The sequence below is a fragment of the Tripterygium wilfordii genome, chromosome 10 (genome assembly GCF_013401445.1).
Source record: "Tripterygium wilfordii isolate XIE 37 chromosome 10, ASM1340144v1, whole genome shotgun sequence".
In the NCBI taxonomy this organism is placed as follows: Eukaryota; Viridiplantae; Streptophyta; class Magnoliopsida; order Celastrales; family Celastraceae; genus Tripterygium; species Tripterygium wilfordii.
Window position 1 is genome coordinate 2223582 of NC_052241.1, and position 17301 is coordinate 2240882.

A 17301-nucleotide genomic window follows, 5' to 3' on the forward strand; every position below is an offset into this window, starting at 1 on the left:
CGTTAGAGACAACAGAAGGGCTGAAGAAAACTACGAAGATGTCGTTTAGTTTTTGTTGGGGAGCTTTTCGGAATATTGAAACTGGAGCACAGGCCTTCCTCCATGTGCAGCCAAAAACTGAATCATTGCATAACCCCATCTTTTGCCTGTCAGTGTGTTCCGACAATCTTGAATTTGCACGTCCAGTATGACGGCAAACAAAATTGACGACAGATAAAACTGACCCAAAACTCATACAGGTAGGGACTCATAAGTAGGGCAAACCCACGGAACCAAAAATCGACAAAAAAATATCTAAGCTACTTGTTCGAACTTCCGACTTCGAGCACTGTACACCCTAAATCAAAAGCAATGTAGATAAAATCAAAGTGGAGATAAGTGAAGAAAGTCGGACAGGGCACACCACATTACCACAACATCAAACACAAAAAATGAGAAATCCCTACTTTGGTTGAGAAACTATGACAATTCTACAGCCATCAATTTGACAAGATGCTCCACAGGTTAGAATAAGATATATCATGGTAGTACAGAATAAAACTACAATCCTGCTACCTGATAGTTATTTACGGAAAAAATCGATAAATGAATCAATTGCAAAGTTAGATTTTGCTCATACCAATTACAACAGTTCAGTACAACCTTTTCTTGCTATCAAAATTCACTTTACAGGTAAGACTAGAGAAAGATAAGAAATAAGGAACTGGGAAATTTCTCCATCAACCTATAATCTTACCTTCCGGAGGCCTATAAAACTTCAAAAATAAAAATGAAAAGGAATGAAAAAGATCCTCCCACTCAGTAAATTATATGAAAGGACCAAAGGGAGAAGGCGTCGTCAAACTATGAAAGAGAGAGATGGTAAAACCATATGGCAGCAGCAAGAAAGAGAGACCTGCAAATTGCTAACCCAACTAACTTAAAATGGTCTATTTCAGTTACAGGAGAATTGCACATTTTATGCTCTAAACTCAAGCACAATTAGAAGATACCAATAGCAAATTCTCCGCGCCTCCTTTCCTAAATTTACACTCAAATCAGGGCAATGCTATCCCTTCTTGATCTTTTCCTCCTTTCAAACTTGTTCAAGTTCCCAAAACTAACCCAAGGTTGGAGTTGAACTTATATTCTTGATTCACAAAAAAAATAAAAATAAAGTCCAACCCTCTATCAGTAGTTACTTGGCCAATTAATCTGTGCATGTTGAGGCTGCTGATAAACGCCGGCAGCGGGTCCCACCATATCAACAGCTCCGGCCATGGTCTGGGACTGCTGTAGGAGTGGGTGAACACCTGCCGCTGTTACTGCTTGTGCAGGGTGATAAATACTGGCAAATGTGCCGTGACCAGCCTGTGATGGGGCAAAAGTCATGTGCTGACCTTGAGTAGGAAGGTTGTAAAAGGAAGTTGTCGGCAAGCTAGGTATGTCTCGACCAGGACCAGCAATCCACACGGCAGAACCTTCACTCTGCAAAAAATTATATCCCAAGGTCATTCAAAGTTCATGTCACGCTAGTGGTAAAAGAGCAGACTTCAGTGTAACCAATAATCATTTATATGACAAGCAAACCCCAAGCTCTAGAACGCTTCGTCGCTTTGTAAACATATAACTGGTTCAGATGAAGAAGTTTAATAAATAAATATTAGGCAGCTACACAAAATAGCATCTAAATATTTTACCACATAGAAACAGAACAATCACGTCATTGGAGTGATGGGAAAGTGCACTCTTATTTCTTTGGGAATGGTTACTTGTGGCTGCAGTTTAGGGTGGCACACCAATTATTAAAATTTTGTACTTTCTTTCATCATGTAGTGGCATCAAACTTAAAACACGTCAAAAGATACAGAGTGCCAAAAAAACAATAAAGCAAGAAACACAGAAAGAAAGATAAAAGACCACTGCCATCGTGAGTTTCTAGAAAATGAAATCAAAATGCATAAGTTTTAGCAAACATTAAGCACAGAACCACTTTGCTCGTCTTTTCACCCTACAACCACACTGCTGCTGTCTCCAAAAATTAGTATCACCACCCACAGCCACTACTAATCATTGTCAGCAGCTTCAGCCTTGCTGCCATGTTGACACCGCCTAATGATCCACTACCACCACTAGCACAATGTAATATGTATCCACTACTACCTCCACTAACAGAACAAGCCACATGGCACCATCCAGAGCACAAAAGATTGCACAACTACTAGTATCAGCTATCACAAAATGCCAAATTCAGCCACAGCCACTCAATGCCAACAACGTCACCACCAGTAAGAATGCTCTAAACTCAACATGGCATACATACACTGCTAACTCATTCTCACTTTAGACACGAAAAACACAAAAATTGCTAGTAAGAAATCCTTTTAAGATGATAACTGAAAGTAAAAAAAATATAATCAAATCATCGTGGAACATATGAACCAAAAAATCAGGCAAACCTGCTGTCCAGTGATGTAGATATTATTCTCCTTGAACTGAGACGTTGCGAGATCCTCGTTAGAAGCAGAGTTCCCAGCTGTTGTAGCAGCACTGGGATTATAACCAGCTGGAGAGGAGCTGTATGGTCCATAACCACTTGGCACACCAATCTGGGTTGAGTTTCCACTGTTCATTGCAGACTTGTATTGTGGGAGAGGATATTTGACCCCAGAGGGAGCTGCTGATGGAGCTGGATATACACCGCCAGCTTGGGGTTGCTGAGGAAATCCACCATTGCTCAGGAATGGGTGGATCCCTGGGGGTGGAACATAGTACGGGGAGAAGTAGTGGCCATATGGAAAGTAACTTGGAGGATAAGGGGATATATGCAACCCAGCTGGTGGGCGGAAGACAGTGACTGGTTGCTGAGTCACAGCTAAAGAACTTTGCATAAGACCGGCAGCTTGGGTCACCAGCGGAGTTGGACCTGCGGCAGACAAAACTAAGTTTCCACCCTGAAACATGTGGTGTGACCAAGTCAAATGGTTGAGCCAGGCATTAGAGTTTACGTAAAAATTATGTCACCAGCAGTCTCCAAAAGATTCAATTAGTGAATGTATTCACTAAACTATATCTAGAGGCAAGGCGAAGGCTTATCACGTTTTGACGATAATCTTTCCTCATAATTTTCTCATCTTTAAAAAAAATCTCAAAATAACGACACATACAGCAGCATCGTTTTCACATATGAAAATGCAAACTCCGTAAACAACATAGACCAATATCACACCCAATCACTTTTCCAAATCAAGTGCACCATTAAAATGAATAGAGCTCACAAACACCTATCCAGACCATCTGAAGTGGGAGTAGCCTAGCCCCACACAAATTACAGATCTAGCAGTTTGATTTTGAGATTTACTTGGCAGGTAACTAGTTACTGAAATCTTACGATAATGAGTGAAATTGTTTTATCGAAGCACAAAACTACTATCAAGTCGACTCCAACACAATTACAACCCCATAATAAGCTCTGCATATCTAATTTGAAATAGATGGTAAGATTTTCATCTAAGCAAGCGAAGGAATACTTAAAAGACATTAGGGGCATGACGATGAATAAATGTGCCTGAAACAAGGCCAGAGTTACCTCTGCCTTCCCTTCTCACCTCCCCTCCACTTTCTCCTTCTCAATCCTGAAAATACATCTCTTCCCACAATTTGAATATTTCGACATGTCTAAACGGGGGAAGTTAATTACATCAGTAATGAAATATTCTCGCTAGCTTCAGCATCAGCAAAAGTTGATGACTGGTGAGCAGATGAGCACAGCATATGCTCATGGAAGATTGTGAAAATATGCCAGTTCTAAGAAGAATTAGCCAACAAATAACATAAACTCTTCAACAACCAATTAGCACACAAGCCAATCAATATAAAGTAGTCACAAAATGTTGTATTGAGATGAATTATGAGCAGAAGTTATCTATGCAAACCTCTTGAGGCGACTGAGAATTTTGTGGTGGCACTCCCGGTGTGGTGAAAGGAGAAACGCGACCATCACTATCAGCACCTGAACGATAAAATTGGGCATAGTAACTTGTCGGATCAAATGGCTGCTGAACCTAGACACAAAAAACATTGTATGACCACCAGTGATAAGTTTCAAACCCGAAAAAAGATTCATAAAAATACTGAACAAAAGTTACCAATAGAAAATTCTTGGCAATAATGTGATTGACTTTTTATAAAATCAGAGTCAATTATCATCATAAAACACAATAAGCATTAATCAACTTCTCAAAGTTTCACTTATTGAACAATGAAGTGTTAATATAATAAAACAATTTAACTATAAATATGATAAATTTACGGAATGGAACATGAAAAAGAAACGTATGAATGCTTACTACAAAGCTCGGGAAGCGAGAAACATCACGTGCTTGAGACTCTGAGTTTTCAAATGTTGAAGCCTGACTACCTATAATTGGAGGCATAAAGCCATAATTGTAGTTAGGAGAAGTATGAACCAAAGAGTATTGATGGCCTCCAGACAACCCAGTCTCCTGCTTGGATTCGTCAAACTCTCGAACCACACTGGAAGAGACATCTCCCTCGCCAGAAAAATTATCATGTATATTTGAAGGTGACTGTAGATGTTCGGGATATACTCCCTCAACCTCTGCAGTATCCAATGCATTTGGACTGCTGAAACCAACAAAATAACTTATAACTTATATACGTGAAAAGGATATGCTCTGAAGGCTAAGCTTATTTTTATTCACAATCTAGTTAATGCACATGATATGACGATACCATTTGTTTTCACCTAGTAATATTGAATATGGTAGTTTATTCCACAGATACATAAAATCTATGGAGAAAAAAATTGTCACTTCAGCTATTAGGTCCAAGATTAATCAAAGCTGTCAAACCAATATAAGTTCCCTTGGACAAATATACTCCGCCAAACTGAGAAAGACAGCCTTTCCAAAAGCACACTGTATTAGCATTGAGATCACATATAGACAAAAGATTAACACATATAAGATGATTAATCAGTCCCAATGAGTTTGGTAAAATATATAATATTACTGTTTCTTCTCTTCTTTTTTTTCCTATCTTCCTTATTTATTTACTTTTTTTGGAAATGGTTTACCATTATGATCACCAGTGAGCTTGCTCTTACTAGAAGGTCAATGATCTTTCTCCTCCCTCTTAAACTTAACCTAACAGCATGGAGAAGGGAGTGGGAGTCCCTTGTTCTAGTAAGTAGTAACACCAGGATATCGGCGACGGCATTACAACACAAACTTTAAGGGACTTGCGAGTTGTGATTACAAACCTTGCAGCCTGTTCCTCCAAAGGTTCCTCAAGACTGTGAGAAATTTCAGATAGAGGCGTTGAACTTTTCTCGCTCTGCTGAGCACTTACAACGCTCAAAGTGATACCAAAGCTAGCATCAAAACTTCCAAAACTTAACTTTGTTCTTTCAGATTCGGGGACATGAATGTGGTTTGGAATTATCACATGTCGACGCTGTGGAATATGTAACTCCTCTAGCTTTTTCTGCAGTTCCGAAGTTGTCTCTTCAGAATCAAGGACATTTACAGCAAGTGACTGAGCACTGGCTTCAATGGAAATACTAGCAACGTCAGAGGAAACACCTGTTCCAGACCCTTGAGCCACACCAGGGGCAGTCGGCTTTGGTTTCCACTCCTTATTAGATCCAACTGCGAGAGACAGAAAATCAGTGACATACTAACCATAAGCAAGTTCTCATTCCCTCTGGAATAACAAAAAAACAAAGGAGACATCAGGCCAAAGAGCATTCACAATTTTCCATCAGGATTTACAATTTTTTGTGAATTCAGCTTCCTCAGAGTGCTCAACATCCTGTTTCCCTAAGAGCCAGTAAGTTTTCCTAGCTGACCAAAATTCAGCAATCTTACAATCTCTTATAACAAGACATTGATTATACTTAGATTTTTAACAATAATTCCTTAAATAATAGTAGTAAATACAAAATATTAACTCTCACCAATGTGTCCCTGACAAACTTGTATCATAAAAATAATCATCTTTAAGAATTCAGACTGAAGATCATATAATTCACTCCTTCATGGCAAAATAAGGAAGCATATAGATATTTTATAATGACAAAAGCAAGTAAAAGCAATGGAACAGCTCAGAAAGGGGATTTGTCAAGCAATTTGCTCACATTTCCTTTGAAATCTATGATTATCATTAGCTACAAACATATATCCATATTAAATGAAGTAAGCCGCAACAAAACACACGACAACATTTTCGATAACTACAGGTCACAAGTCTCAACAAATTCAGCATTGATGGAGAAGAAGAGCACTTCATTTTACAAGCCCATCAGTAACTAGCAACCATTAACAAATAACAAGTACCATAACATTGGCAAATTGAAATTTTTATTTTTTTTTTAATGGAAAACTTTTATTAAATGAAGCATCAAAGGGGTGCAACCCCCAAATCACAAAGAAGAACAGTTTAAAAGATCAAACACACTTCCACGGAGATAATAAGTCCAAAACTTAAGACAATCGAACCAAGTATCAATGAAACAATCTAACATTGGTAAATTGAAAGTTGATCCCAACTTGTACCTTTTTGAGGACCGAATATTGCTTGGGACCGATTACTGTAATTAGAGGAAGGGCGACTGCCAGAAGAGCTACCATGGGTCGAGGAAGATGAAGGTTGAGAAGAATCAAGCATTGGAGTCTTCTCAACTCCCTGGGATCTGCTGCTTGGCATTTTCCCTTGCGTAAAAGATAATTTAGTTTCAGCAGGGACAACTGAATTTTGTTCACTGGAAATTCGATTGTTCCCCACTTCCCATTTGACTGCACCAACAGCACCTGGGAGCCGTGAATCAGTAGTTGGAACCAGAACAGGATCCGAAGATGAGAAGCAAGCCGCTGATGAAGATGATGAAGTCATCGACAAGGAGGAGTTACTCGAATTTGCCACAGGCTCCCCACCCATATCCCCAGTACCAAATGCAATGCTGGGACTTTTATTTGCATCAACAGGTGACAGTGCACTCTCCGACTTATTAATGCCAGTTGTGGATAAAATCTTTCCAGGTTTGTCTACGACACCGGTGCTTCCAGAAGCTACAACAGTAGGACCATTGGCGACAATAGCAGCAGAGCTGAAACAAACATATAAATGTGCATATTATTATTATCGTGCATACTGCACCATCTTTTAGAGAATATTTTTAACGCACGCAACTACAAGAAAATGTGGGATTTATATGGAATGAAATTTGTAAATTCACACTCACCTTGCTGACAGAGTCGCTTCTTTACTTTCTGTCTCCGGTGAAACTGCCAAAGAAGGACCAACACTCTTTTCTGCACCTGAATTCCTGCCACCACCAGCATCTGAAAAGAGGTCACTTGAAAGAATCAGCTTGGCCGTCATCATAGACAATAGTGTGCAACAAATTTGTGCCTTCAACATTAGCGAAAATTTGAACAATATCCTTATACCATGACCCAAAATGTTACAAGCAACAAAAGGTTCTAACAAATTGAAAATATGCAGAATGGTATCCACTGACATGTTACTTAAATGAGTCACACAAACACACCACACAAACTAGATGGTAGCAGAGAAATCTTTAACAACCTATGATTTCAAAGTACTTTATTACCATTTGAAGCGTGACGAGGTGAAAAATTCGCCCGACCACCCCTACTCCCCCGTCCTTGAGAAGTAGCTCTCCATCGAGACTCTGCTGATTCTCGGTTGTTCAGATTCTGCACGGTAAGTGTATGTAAATTCCAAAGCTCAAATGTGAACCACAGGACAAACATAACAGGTAATTCTCATATTTTCAATGTCAATGTGAAAAGGTGTGAGATCATGATAAAATTAGTTAAAAGTCATATCACACCAGGAAATCCCCCCATGGGTCCACCACATAGAACCCTTATTATCTTTTTGTACTTAAATACAACTAAATCAATCTGTTACCGTATCCTTGAGTCCTTAAATCCACCAGAATTAACACAGGCCAGCAAAAGAAGGGAAACAGGAGACATAAAAGATTGCCCCTTCTACTGTGACCTCTCCCAAAACAAATACTAAAATAATGCAGGCAAGATCATCTGAACACATAAACCTGTTTTAAGAGCCCACACATATCTAATATCACATATAAATGAGCTTGATTAAATTTAAGCATTTAACTTATTTGTTAATGATAATCTTGATTAATATCTTTATGAGCAGTTCCACTGCTAACAATTACACAAAATGTTATATTGAATTTTTTAATTTATTTTAGAAAACACAATATTCATTAACATTTGGCCACGAGCAGGAACAACCACTCTCTCCGCTCACATCTTGTAGAAAGGAAAATTTTTGCATGTTATAGCATTATTGTAGCCAGTATGAGGGTAATCTTTTACATCATTTTCTTTAAGGCTTTATGAATGTTCAACAAGGATGAAAGGATTCAAATTCAAACCCCTCAATGACAGGTTGGTAAGGAGTGCAAGTGCTCCTCAGTCTTTTCAATCATGATTAAAAAAAATGGAATCATACATCATTGAAAGTGAAAAGCTAGTAACATAAGTTGCATACAACATAATCTCTTACCTCCTTCCTCTTGTCACGTTTCCTTTTGACCTCATGAAATGGATCTGTAAAACCATAGATGGACTTATTTTCTTGGTTAAGAAAATAATTGAAAGACAACAATGGCAAAAGAAAAAAATAAAAAATGTACAATATACTAACAAATTTCACATCAAATTATTGGGTGCTAAAAAAAAAAAGATGACAATTGCACTAAGCTGTTGTCTGTAACCAATTTCAGGGGAAAGTTGTTGGCACCAAAGACACTTGTAATAACATCCTACTTTCATTGGGGTCTGGGTGTTCTAGGATATCAAAGGGCAATTTATCCCAGACAATATATCAAATTTATTCAAATAAGCAGATTTGCACATGTATTTTGCGCACACGCATATGAAAAAATAATAGATACATGCTCAGAAATGTTTGCATAGCACAAATGTATGTTTACAATACGGTTGTTTGTGTTTCTCAGCACCACCATGTGGTTCTCAAAGCTCCCAAACATCCTGAGAATCAACAATTTGAAATATGAGAGAGAATACACCAAACCCACCCCAAGTTGATGTTTGATCGAAGTCTCTAAATCAACCAATGATAGTGAATTCCTGAAAATTGACATAATGCAGCCTTTCACAGATGCCTGCCCACCACAATATCAAACTGTCTCCAGCATGGGCATGACATACATACTGAACTTGCTAATTTGTTCCAATTCAAAAGATGGATCGGGCTTTCGCCCATTGTCCAAGATTCCCCACTGCTGCCTTGTAAGCCGGGAGAAAGGAATTCTATTTGAAAGTTTGATAGTCACCCAAAGCATTGTATCAAAATAGAACTGCATAGCTTAACTCTGCATACAAAAATCTTCCAGAGCTCGACAGACCTTACGATCAAAATATTGAGAAAATGGGAATATCTGTATTCAAAAATAACAAGCGAATCTTGTGTCCACAGTTTACAAAAAATAACTGCAAAAGTCTAACGTAGAGGGCACAACATCCAAGCATAAACAACAAAAATGTCCAGCAAACATCCCTCGTTGCAGCATGGGTAGCTTTGGGAGGTGACAAACCAAGAATTGTCAGAAACACGAAGGCCAAAAATGCATCCCTTAGCCAGTCTTGCAGTGGACAAACAGTACTAACTACAAGGCATGACTTCCTAAGCAATGGAATTCAACCATCCTCACGGTGTTACAGCAATATCCCACCATGACATCATAGCACCAGGTTTTGTTAAATTAGCATCAAAGTTCTATACAAATTCAGAACAAAAATATATCACAGTTTCAGGGAAGCTAATACACAGAAAAATCCCTAGTTCATGCACATGCAAATTTTGGTCAAACTACAAAATTTTTAAATTAACGCACCCAATTAAAGAAGAGGTTTATGAACGACGGTAAAAGCCATACCACTCCTGGCGCTAACTAGTACTGGGTCAAATCCCCATTCCTAAGTTACGTCGTTAGTTTATCTAAGTCATTCACAAGCAACGACTAGCTCTCGAAATAACATAACGAGGGCTGTTAAGGAAACGAAAGGCAAGAAAACACAGCATCAGTGAAAAGAAACAAAAACCCAACTCAATCCCCCACTTCCCCAAACACCGAACACCAAAATTCAAAGTTAGAATCAAATCGAATCCGCCACTAAGAAAGCCAAAGCCTGTTGACCAAGAGGATCGCAGCAAAAACAAAATCAAGATCAAATGCACAAACCCAAAACATGAGCTAAAAAACCAAAAAAAGCCATACCCTGTAAGAGAAGTCTTTGAGCGGTCTCATTGGGATCCATGGAAGATTCCTTGAGCATTGCATAAATCTCCTCCTCACTGTGATTACCCGTGATCTCCTTTATGTGCTGGATCGTCTTCCTCACACTGTTTGGAATTTGAACCCTATTCCCCCCACCGCTCATCTTCACTCAGCCGAATAACCCTACAACACACACGCGGGTCTCTCTGTGTATCTATATAAATAATATTAAAATATCGAAATGGTAGGAGAGAGCATAGATGAAAGCTCAACAGATTGGGCTATGGAGGGACTGATATTGATAGAGGGAGAGATTCTTTTTTTTTTTTTTTTTTTTGATGGCGTTTTCTTCCAATTGATCTATGCGAATGCGGGGAGGTACTTAATGAAGAAGGAAAAAATAGAGAAAAAGAGAGAGAGATACTGGGAGGGAGCCAAGAATGTACTGTGTTTTTGTTAAGGGTTTCTTTGTTTTTATATTTTATTTTTGGGTGATGACTTCATTCCTTGGTAGTTTGGTACGTGACTTCTTTGTAATTGACTAATTTCTGCATATGCCTTTTCTTGTACACATTTTGTAGAGCAGTCTTACGGATCTCAGTGTTTATCTTCCTAATATTTTTTATGATATCCCAAATACAACGAAGTCATCGGACACAATATGAGAGGAGTCGTCAAGGGCAAACACAAGATTTTTTGTCATGGTGGACAAAGCTAAGTGGGGATCAGGAAGAATGCTCTTTAATTTTTTTTTTCTTTTAGTTATTTATTAATTATATTTTTTAAAATACGAAAAATAACACTAAAAATAAAAAGTTTATAAGATAAAATGAGTAATAATTGTCTCATGTATGTCATTTGAAGTTAACGAGTGAATCAATGAATTATTTTTGGTCAATTAACCTTATTTTTTGTAGACAAATCCAATGGTCAGCTATCGCGTTTGGGGATCCAAAGGTTATGAAGTGGGAAGGGAGAAATTCATATGGGTCTTTTTTTTATAATTTATTAAATACTGAGGGGGATTTCTATAATTTATTATATATCTAGAGTTATTTAAATTTTTTGAGGGGGTCAAGTGGCCCCCCAACAAGAAGAGGTGTTGTAATAAAATTATACATGCATGTAATAATTTGAATTTATATAGTTTGAGATTTGTGGCAAGTAATCAATTACTAGTCACATTTCCTAATAATGTTATACCTTATTGGGATTTAACTTTTGTCTAATCCATATGATTAGGTAAATAGAGCTAGCTTTTGTTTGACCAAATTACATTGATTGATTTATGTCTTGGTCTTGTGTGTACCATACTCAATGATTAAATAAAATATAGCAAATGGAAAAAAGGTGAGGTGACAATCAAAACTTTATAATTTTCAAAACTTTTTATAGGAATATTTCTCTTTGTTTTCCTTATTTTCTGTAAACATTTGATGATTTTCTTGTCTTTCAACTTCCTATTTTTTAAAAACTATTTTCAATAGGGATTAAGAAAAGAGAGGCAATCAACTATAATGGAATCCCCTTTCACTTTCATCTTGCGAGCCAAGGGAATGTCAAAACTAAGAGCAACCACAATCGTGATTTTTTGATGAGACAATCATTGTTCATGCTCACAATTATTTAACTTTCATCTTACCATGCCCACATTCATGCTCCGACAAAAATGGCAAGAAAAAAAGTTATTGTTGTGCCCATTGTTGAGTTCATTGACCATCAAATTTGGAAAATATAGGATCCATGGGCAAGCAAATGTTGGCAATTGCAATTGCTCTAAGAGCAACCACAATGGTTGCTATTGATGGGGTATGAGTTGTGAAATACGGGTCCGACCTCTGTTACACAAAAAAAAAATCAACGAATTTATATCATTGTATCAATATATTTTGTTACCCAGTCACCTCAATAAAACACATATCCCAATATATTTTGTTGTTCCCAGTAAAAAAACCACAATTGTATTAGAGCAACCACAATGGTAAAATTTTGTTGGGGAACAAAAAATGTATTGGGAGATGTGTTTTGATGATGTGGCTACACCAACAAAATATATTGATACAATAATGTAAATTTGTTGACTTGATTTTTGGTGTAATAGAGATGAGACCCTGAGACCCAATATTGATTTTTTTTTTCAGTTGTTGGTGTGATACAAGTGGGTCCCATGTGTTGAAGCCAATAAGGAGGACATCAATATTCTCTTCCCTCACGTTGTTCCCAATAAAATTGGAACAACAAAATTATTCCATTGTGCACATTTTTATATTCATACCCCATTAAAACCCCACCCATACCCCATCAGACTAGCACAATTGCAAGTGTTATAGGTCAATGCAAGTCGGGGTGTAGTTTGATAATAATGAGTAAATGAGGTACAAAATAGAGGTCACCAATTCTTTATAAACTAATAAAAGATTTAGGGTGTACGCATTGCCCTAACTCTTATGTGTCTGTGTTCAGTTTTCAATCTCTAGCTAGGAGAACATGTATCATGTATGGCTAATGGCTGCAACATCTTCTTCTCACTAGGAGTCTAGTAACTGGGCATGGCTGCCAAGTCACGTTCTAGATTCAATAGCAAACAGGTTGGTCCCATTCTCTGATTATGTTCGATTTGGTATATCCGTATATGTAAAGTTGTAAACCGCAGTGGTAAATTAGATCATGCCATAACAGTGTTAGAACTTAGAAATTGATTTTGGGCTTGGGGGAAGTTGTATCGAGATCCAATTTAAGCTTGGCCCAATTAGTAAAGGGTCTGTTTTAGCTGGGCCAAAAGGCCCATCACAACTCACTCTCGCTTTGGAGTTCTAAAGCAGTAAAGCTCCGACTCACAAGAGTGGAGAGCAATCCGTTTCCGTCAAGGGCACAGGGTTTAGCCTGCGGCCTGTCTTCCTCCAAATCATTGGGTGTTTTGCTGGATTCAGCAAAATAGTTTTGAGCTTTCAGTTGGATTTACGGTATCAACTAAATCACTCTCCTGAATTCGTTACTCGTGAATTGTTGGTCTTACTGTTATTGAGCTCGTGATAGTGGGAATTTTTTTTTTCATCTTCTTTGTTTCCCAGTTGGTGTCGACATAGATTTCTGCAATCTCTTTAGGGAAGAATGTGTCCTTCCCGTTTTAATTTTAGTTTTGCAGTTATTTTTCCCTTGCCATTATTGTGGCGAGTATGATGTATGCGAAATGCACATGTTCTGTTTATCGAAATGCTCCAATAGATGTTTTATACGATTGAAGTTGCATCTGGTCCCGATTCAATCTAAATCTCTGTCCTTTGTTGCTGTCCAAGATTATTGTCGCAATGTCTTTCTAACACCCCCCCCCCCCCCACTGTCTCTTCTAATCATCTCCCATCTTTAAAGGGTTATTCGCTTTCTTTGAATTTTTTACATTCATTTATATTTGGGGTTCACTTTAAATAAAACTAAGCTAAGAAATTGTGCGTTTTGGGCTTCATTCATTAGTGCTAAGAACGTTCTGTTGCAGCACCAACCATCCAAACAGCCTACTATGTGACTATTGTATATCCAATAACAAACTAAGAACCAATTAAAAGTCTTCATATTTGTTTGCTTTGAATGTTGATCAATAGCAAGATAGTTTACATTTTAAACCACATGAAGAATTTTTCTTAAGTTCTTATTGTACACTTTGTTTATCCCTACATAATTGATCTCTAAATTCACGTGTTGGAAAATTTATTTGAATAAATTAGATATATTCTCGGATTCTCCTTAGATTCCAATTTGTGTGGTTGTTTGGTGGAATTGTTAAGCTAGCGTAATCGCTCCCCACCAAACAGAGATAAAAAGGAACACTGGACATTTCTTTTGAGTTATGCAGCTGTACTTTTCCGCAATGGAGCCAAATGATGACTCTTAACCTAGTTTGATACTAAATTTAGGATGTAAAACATATTATTTTTAGGCAAATATGGATTCTCTCTATCTTGATACACGTGTTATTGGCTTTGGAGTGGCACATTGCACTTAACTATTTAGATTATTAACTAATCCGTTGGCATTCTCTTTCTTTGGCTACAAGTTAGTTTATTTATTTCTGTCTTAAAAATGATAAATCCTTTTGATTTCTCTTCTGATCTAAAAGTTATTTATATTAGTTGAAAATCTAATATAAATCTCTTGCTATGAGATGAACATGGTTTTTACTTGAAGAAGAATAATTTGGGATCTTATGCCCGAAATGATGGTCAAATATTTCGATGTAGATTCTCTATTTGGCTATATATTTTTTGCACATCTTAAAGAGAAGTCATTACCTGCTAACACTTGAGAGAACTGCTAGAGCGCTCAGGGGCACTCCTTTGATTTCAATGAGTAGAGTTAACCAAGCACTATTCCTACTTGGGAGACAGTTGCATACACTATCACATGATGGCCCAACAGAAAGTCTGAAGAGAAGGATTACTGAATTGGAGAAGAAGAGGAGAAGGAAGTATCCTAAGAAGGATCAAGTATTTGTAGAGGTTCCAGAGCCAAAAACATGGCTTGACACTGCAACCATTCCAATGTATCTCACTGTAGCTGGAATTGCACTCTTTGCCAAGCTTCTCATGATGGTACAATCAATTCAATTAATTATTATCATTATTGTTATTATAACATTGGACATTCGTTGCGACTTGAGATTATTTTTTCCTTCTTTTTGTTTTTTCTTCCTTTCTTGGATGGAGTGGGGCTGGGAACTGGCGTGGAGGTTAGGTTTGAAAAAGAAGAAACTGAAATAACTGTTTATATAACAAGAAGATCCTTCACTGCTCATCCTCCCCCCGGTCCATCTTGTTGCCAGGGTATGATTCTCTGCTGCAAAGCATACTAGTCCAGGGTTTGATAATGATAATAATTGGAACCTTTGTTATATGGTTGGTGCCAGGGTAATCTAATAGATACATGCATGTGATATCACATGATTCACATTGTTACAAGGTGCTGAACGAAGTAGGACTTCAATAAAACCTGCTGTTCTAATTTTCATTGTCCTACTCCTATGCAAAATAACTGTAAATTGTATGTCATAGATGGTTGTAACACTCACTGCGGCCTGATAAACTTAATGTGTACTTGGTCATCGAGTGACTCTCACAGTAATCTCGCTGAATCATGAGATTGACTCATGGTTGATTTGTTGTCTAGATTTTCTGTAGGAATGAATAATTGAATTCTGAAGCCATACACCAATTAGGTTTGTGTTATTACTGGAACTTCCATTCCATATCCTGTAAATTATTTGCCTTCTTTTACGTTGAATTTATCTGGGTGCTTCCTTGTGCAAATGAAGCGTAGAGGAAGCCAATGTTTGAGCGTTAGTAAGTAGATCTTTTGCTGTTTATTTATTTTAATGATTTCTGAGGATGAGAAGACACCCTCTTGCTCTTAGTAATTGCTTTGAATGTACCAATTAAATTCCAAAATCAATCTTAATCTTGTGTACTTGCAGTATGATGAATCAAGATCCCAAGAGTTGATTGAGCGCAAAATAAAAAATGCTCCAGAAGGTCAAGGCTCAGTGAGGATGATTACTCGCGAGGAGTGGGAGGAATTTCGAGAATTACGTCCAAGGACCCCTTTTGAGTCCAAGCTTGCTCGTCCAGATGCAAAAATTAGAACTGGAGAACCATTGCAAATGGTGAGTGCACAAGAATTTTCGTCCCCCACCCCCACCCCCTCTTTCATTTTGATATGTAAGTTGACCAACATGCTGATTGTCAATAACTCACTGATCATTGATGACTCACTTAAGCATTGGCTTATCATTGCAAATGACATTTTGCGATATGCTTCCCTTAGCAATCCGATTAAAAGAAAGAGATATCTATATAATTGAAATCCCATGTCACGTAATCGTTGTATGCTCTCCAGTTACTACATGAGGTTCAGATGTTCCCATATTGACACTTATGGTGGTGGTGGAGTGCGATGTATTTGGTTCCCTAAACGGTAGCCTTGTGCAAGTTCCTTTGACTCGCATGTTAAAAGGGTTCATGTATTTCAACATGATGCCCTGCTTTATTCATCAGAATCACTGAATTGTTTTTCCATAAGGATAGTGAGAGCTTGCTGTGTGGTTGGAGAGCAGTTGTGATTGATTGTCATTCTAGATTTCTTCTGCCATGATACAAAAAAGGAAGTTTTTTTCTTCTAGAAATTTTGTGACTGAAGGATACTATTATGCCTTGTGCATTTGGTTGTATTTGCAGGAGGACGTGAAGAATTGGACAATTGATATTCTAACAGATGCACTCACCCGGGCTGAAGAAACTGCTAAACATGGTTCTCAATAGACAATAGTCAAAGAGATCTCGCTTGTCTCTTCCTTTCATTTTTATCGCCATGCTTACTTTGCAAATTCGGAAACAATAAAATGTATGCTAATATCTGGTTTTGAAAATATTAGGCTACTGGAATCCATGCAACTGACGTTAAGCTGCTTAGAGATGGCATTTTTTTTTTGTTGGTAATCGAGAATGACACTAGACAAGTTTGCACTTTGGACAGATGATGTGGGCTTAAACTTATACCATCAGGTCTGAAGGTACATAAGTTTCTCATAAAGCTGGATTAAAGTTGAGCTCGTGATCACAAGGTTATTGCTCTTAATATAAATTGAATTCAAGACCTCTGAGTTCATACTGTTTGGCTCAAGGAAGATTCACAAATTAGGGCATCTTGTTTGTGTTTCAATCGTTCGAAGTATAGAATGTTCAAGCGAATTTATATCAAATTGAAATTAAAAGAAGGAGTAGTACGAAGACAGAATATTCCAATTTCTCCAGATTACTCAATCGATGACATACTACTAAAGAAAAGAATAAGCTTTATGGGAATAACACGAGATAAACTGCAGAGAGAATTTTGTTATTAAATGGTAGACGTTAATCTCTAAGCTTATACAACCTCTTACTATATACACAATACATTAACAGACTTTCAAGAGATACATCCTTTATGAGATAGCAAGTCTATCACGT

The 17301-nt window shown here is 37.6% G+C and overlaps 2 protein-coding genes across 5 annotated transcripts; one reads left to right on the plus strand and one right to left on the minus strand.

Annotated features, from left to right (window-relative positions):
* Positions 1 to 582: 582 nt before the first annotated feature.
* Positions 583 to 10673, minus strand: LOC120007144 (GBF-interacting protein 1-like). 2 transcript variants are annotated; one of them, XM_038857337.1, is made up of 10 exons: positions 10307 to 10673; positions 8569 to 8612; positions 7616 to 7721; positions 7244 to 7343; positions 6558 to 7108; positions 5264 to 5651; positions 4329 to 4623; positions 3915 to 4043; positions 2439 to 2933; positions 583 to 1467 (listed from the first exon to the last, which is right to left on the minus strand). In XM_038857337.1, the coding sequence occupies exons 1-10, from the start codon at positions 10467 to 10469 to the stop codon at positions 1171 to 1173; spliced, it is 2568 nt and encodes an 855-aa protein (XP_038713265.1). In that variant the 5' UTR covers positions 10470 to 10673; the 3' UTR covers positions 583 to 1170. The 2 variants fall into 2 exon arrangements, with proteins under 2 accessions (XP_038713265.1, XP_038713264.1); XM_038857336.1 differs by having other exon boundaries at positions 4329 to 4626.
* A 2441-nt stretch (positions 10674 to 13114) lies between these two features.
* On the plus strand, positions 13115 to 16827 carry LOC120007145. 3 transcript variants are annotated; one of them, XM_038857338.1, is made up of 4 exons: positions 13115 to 13269; positions 14619 to 14892; positions 15771 to 15959; positions 16531 to 16827. In XM_038857338.1, exons 2-4 carry the CDS (start codon positions 14647 to 14649, stop codon positions 16612 to 16614), a joined length of 519 nt encoding a protein of 172 aa, XP_038713266.1. In that variant the 5' UTR covers positions 13115 to 13269; positions 14619 to 14646; the 3' UTR covers positions 16615 to 16827. The 3 variants fall into 3 exon arrangements, with proteins under 3 accessions (XP_038713266.1, XP_038713268.1, XP_038713267.1); XM_038857340.1 differs by having other exon boundaries at positions 13119 to 13269; positions 14628 to 14892; XM_038857339.1 differs by having other exon boundaries at positions 13128 to 13269; positions 14542 to 14892.
* The last annotated feature ends 474 nt before the right edge of the window (positions 16828 to 17301 follow it).

Excerpts from the sequence above, each read along its gene's own strand:
- LOC120007145 (XM_038857338.1), top strand. The coding sequence starts at position 14,647 with ATGAGTAGAGTTAACCAAGCACTATTCCTACTTGGGAGACAGTTGCAT. Across the intron at positions 14,893-15,770 it reads TTGCCAAGCTTCTCATGATG|TATGATGAATCAAGATCCCA; the intron begins GTACAATCAATT and ends GTGTACTTGCAG. Across the intron at positions 15,960-16,530 it reads CTGGAGAACCATTGCAAATG|GAGGACGTGAAGAATTGGAC; the intron begins GTGAGTGCACAA and ends TTGTATTTGCAG.
- LOC120007144 (XM_038857336.1), bottom strand. The coding sequence starts at position 10,469 with ATGAGCGGTGGGGGGAATAGGGTTCAAATTCCAAACAGTGTGAGGAAG. Across the intron at positions 4,627-5,263 it reads TTGGAGGAACAGGCTGCAAG|CAGTCCAAATGCATTGGATA; the intron begins GTTTGTAATCAC and ends TGTTGGTTTCAG. Across the intron at positions 4,044-4,328 it reads CTCGCTTCCCGAGCTTTGTA|GTTCAGCAGCCATTTGATCC; the intron begins GTAAGCATTCAT and ends TTTTGTGTCTAG.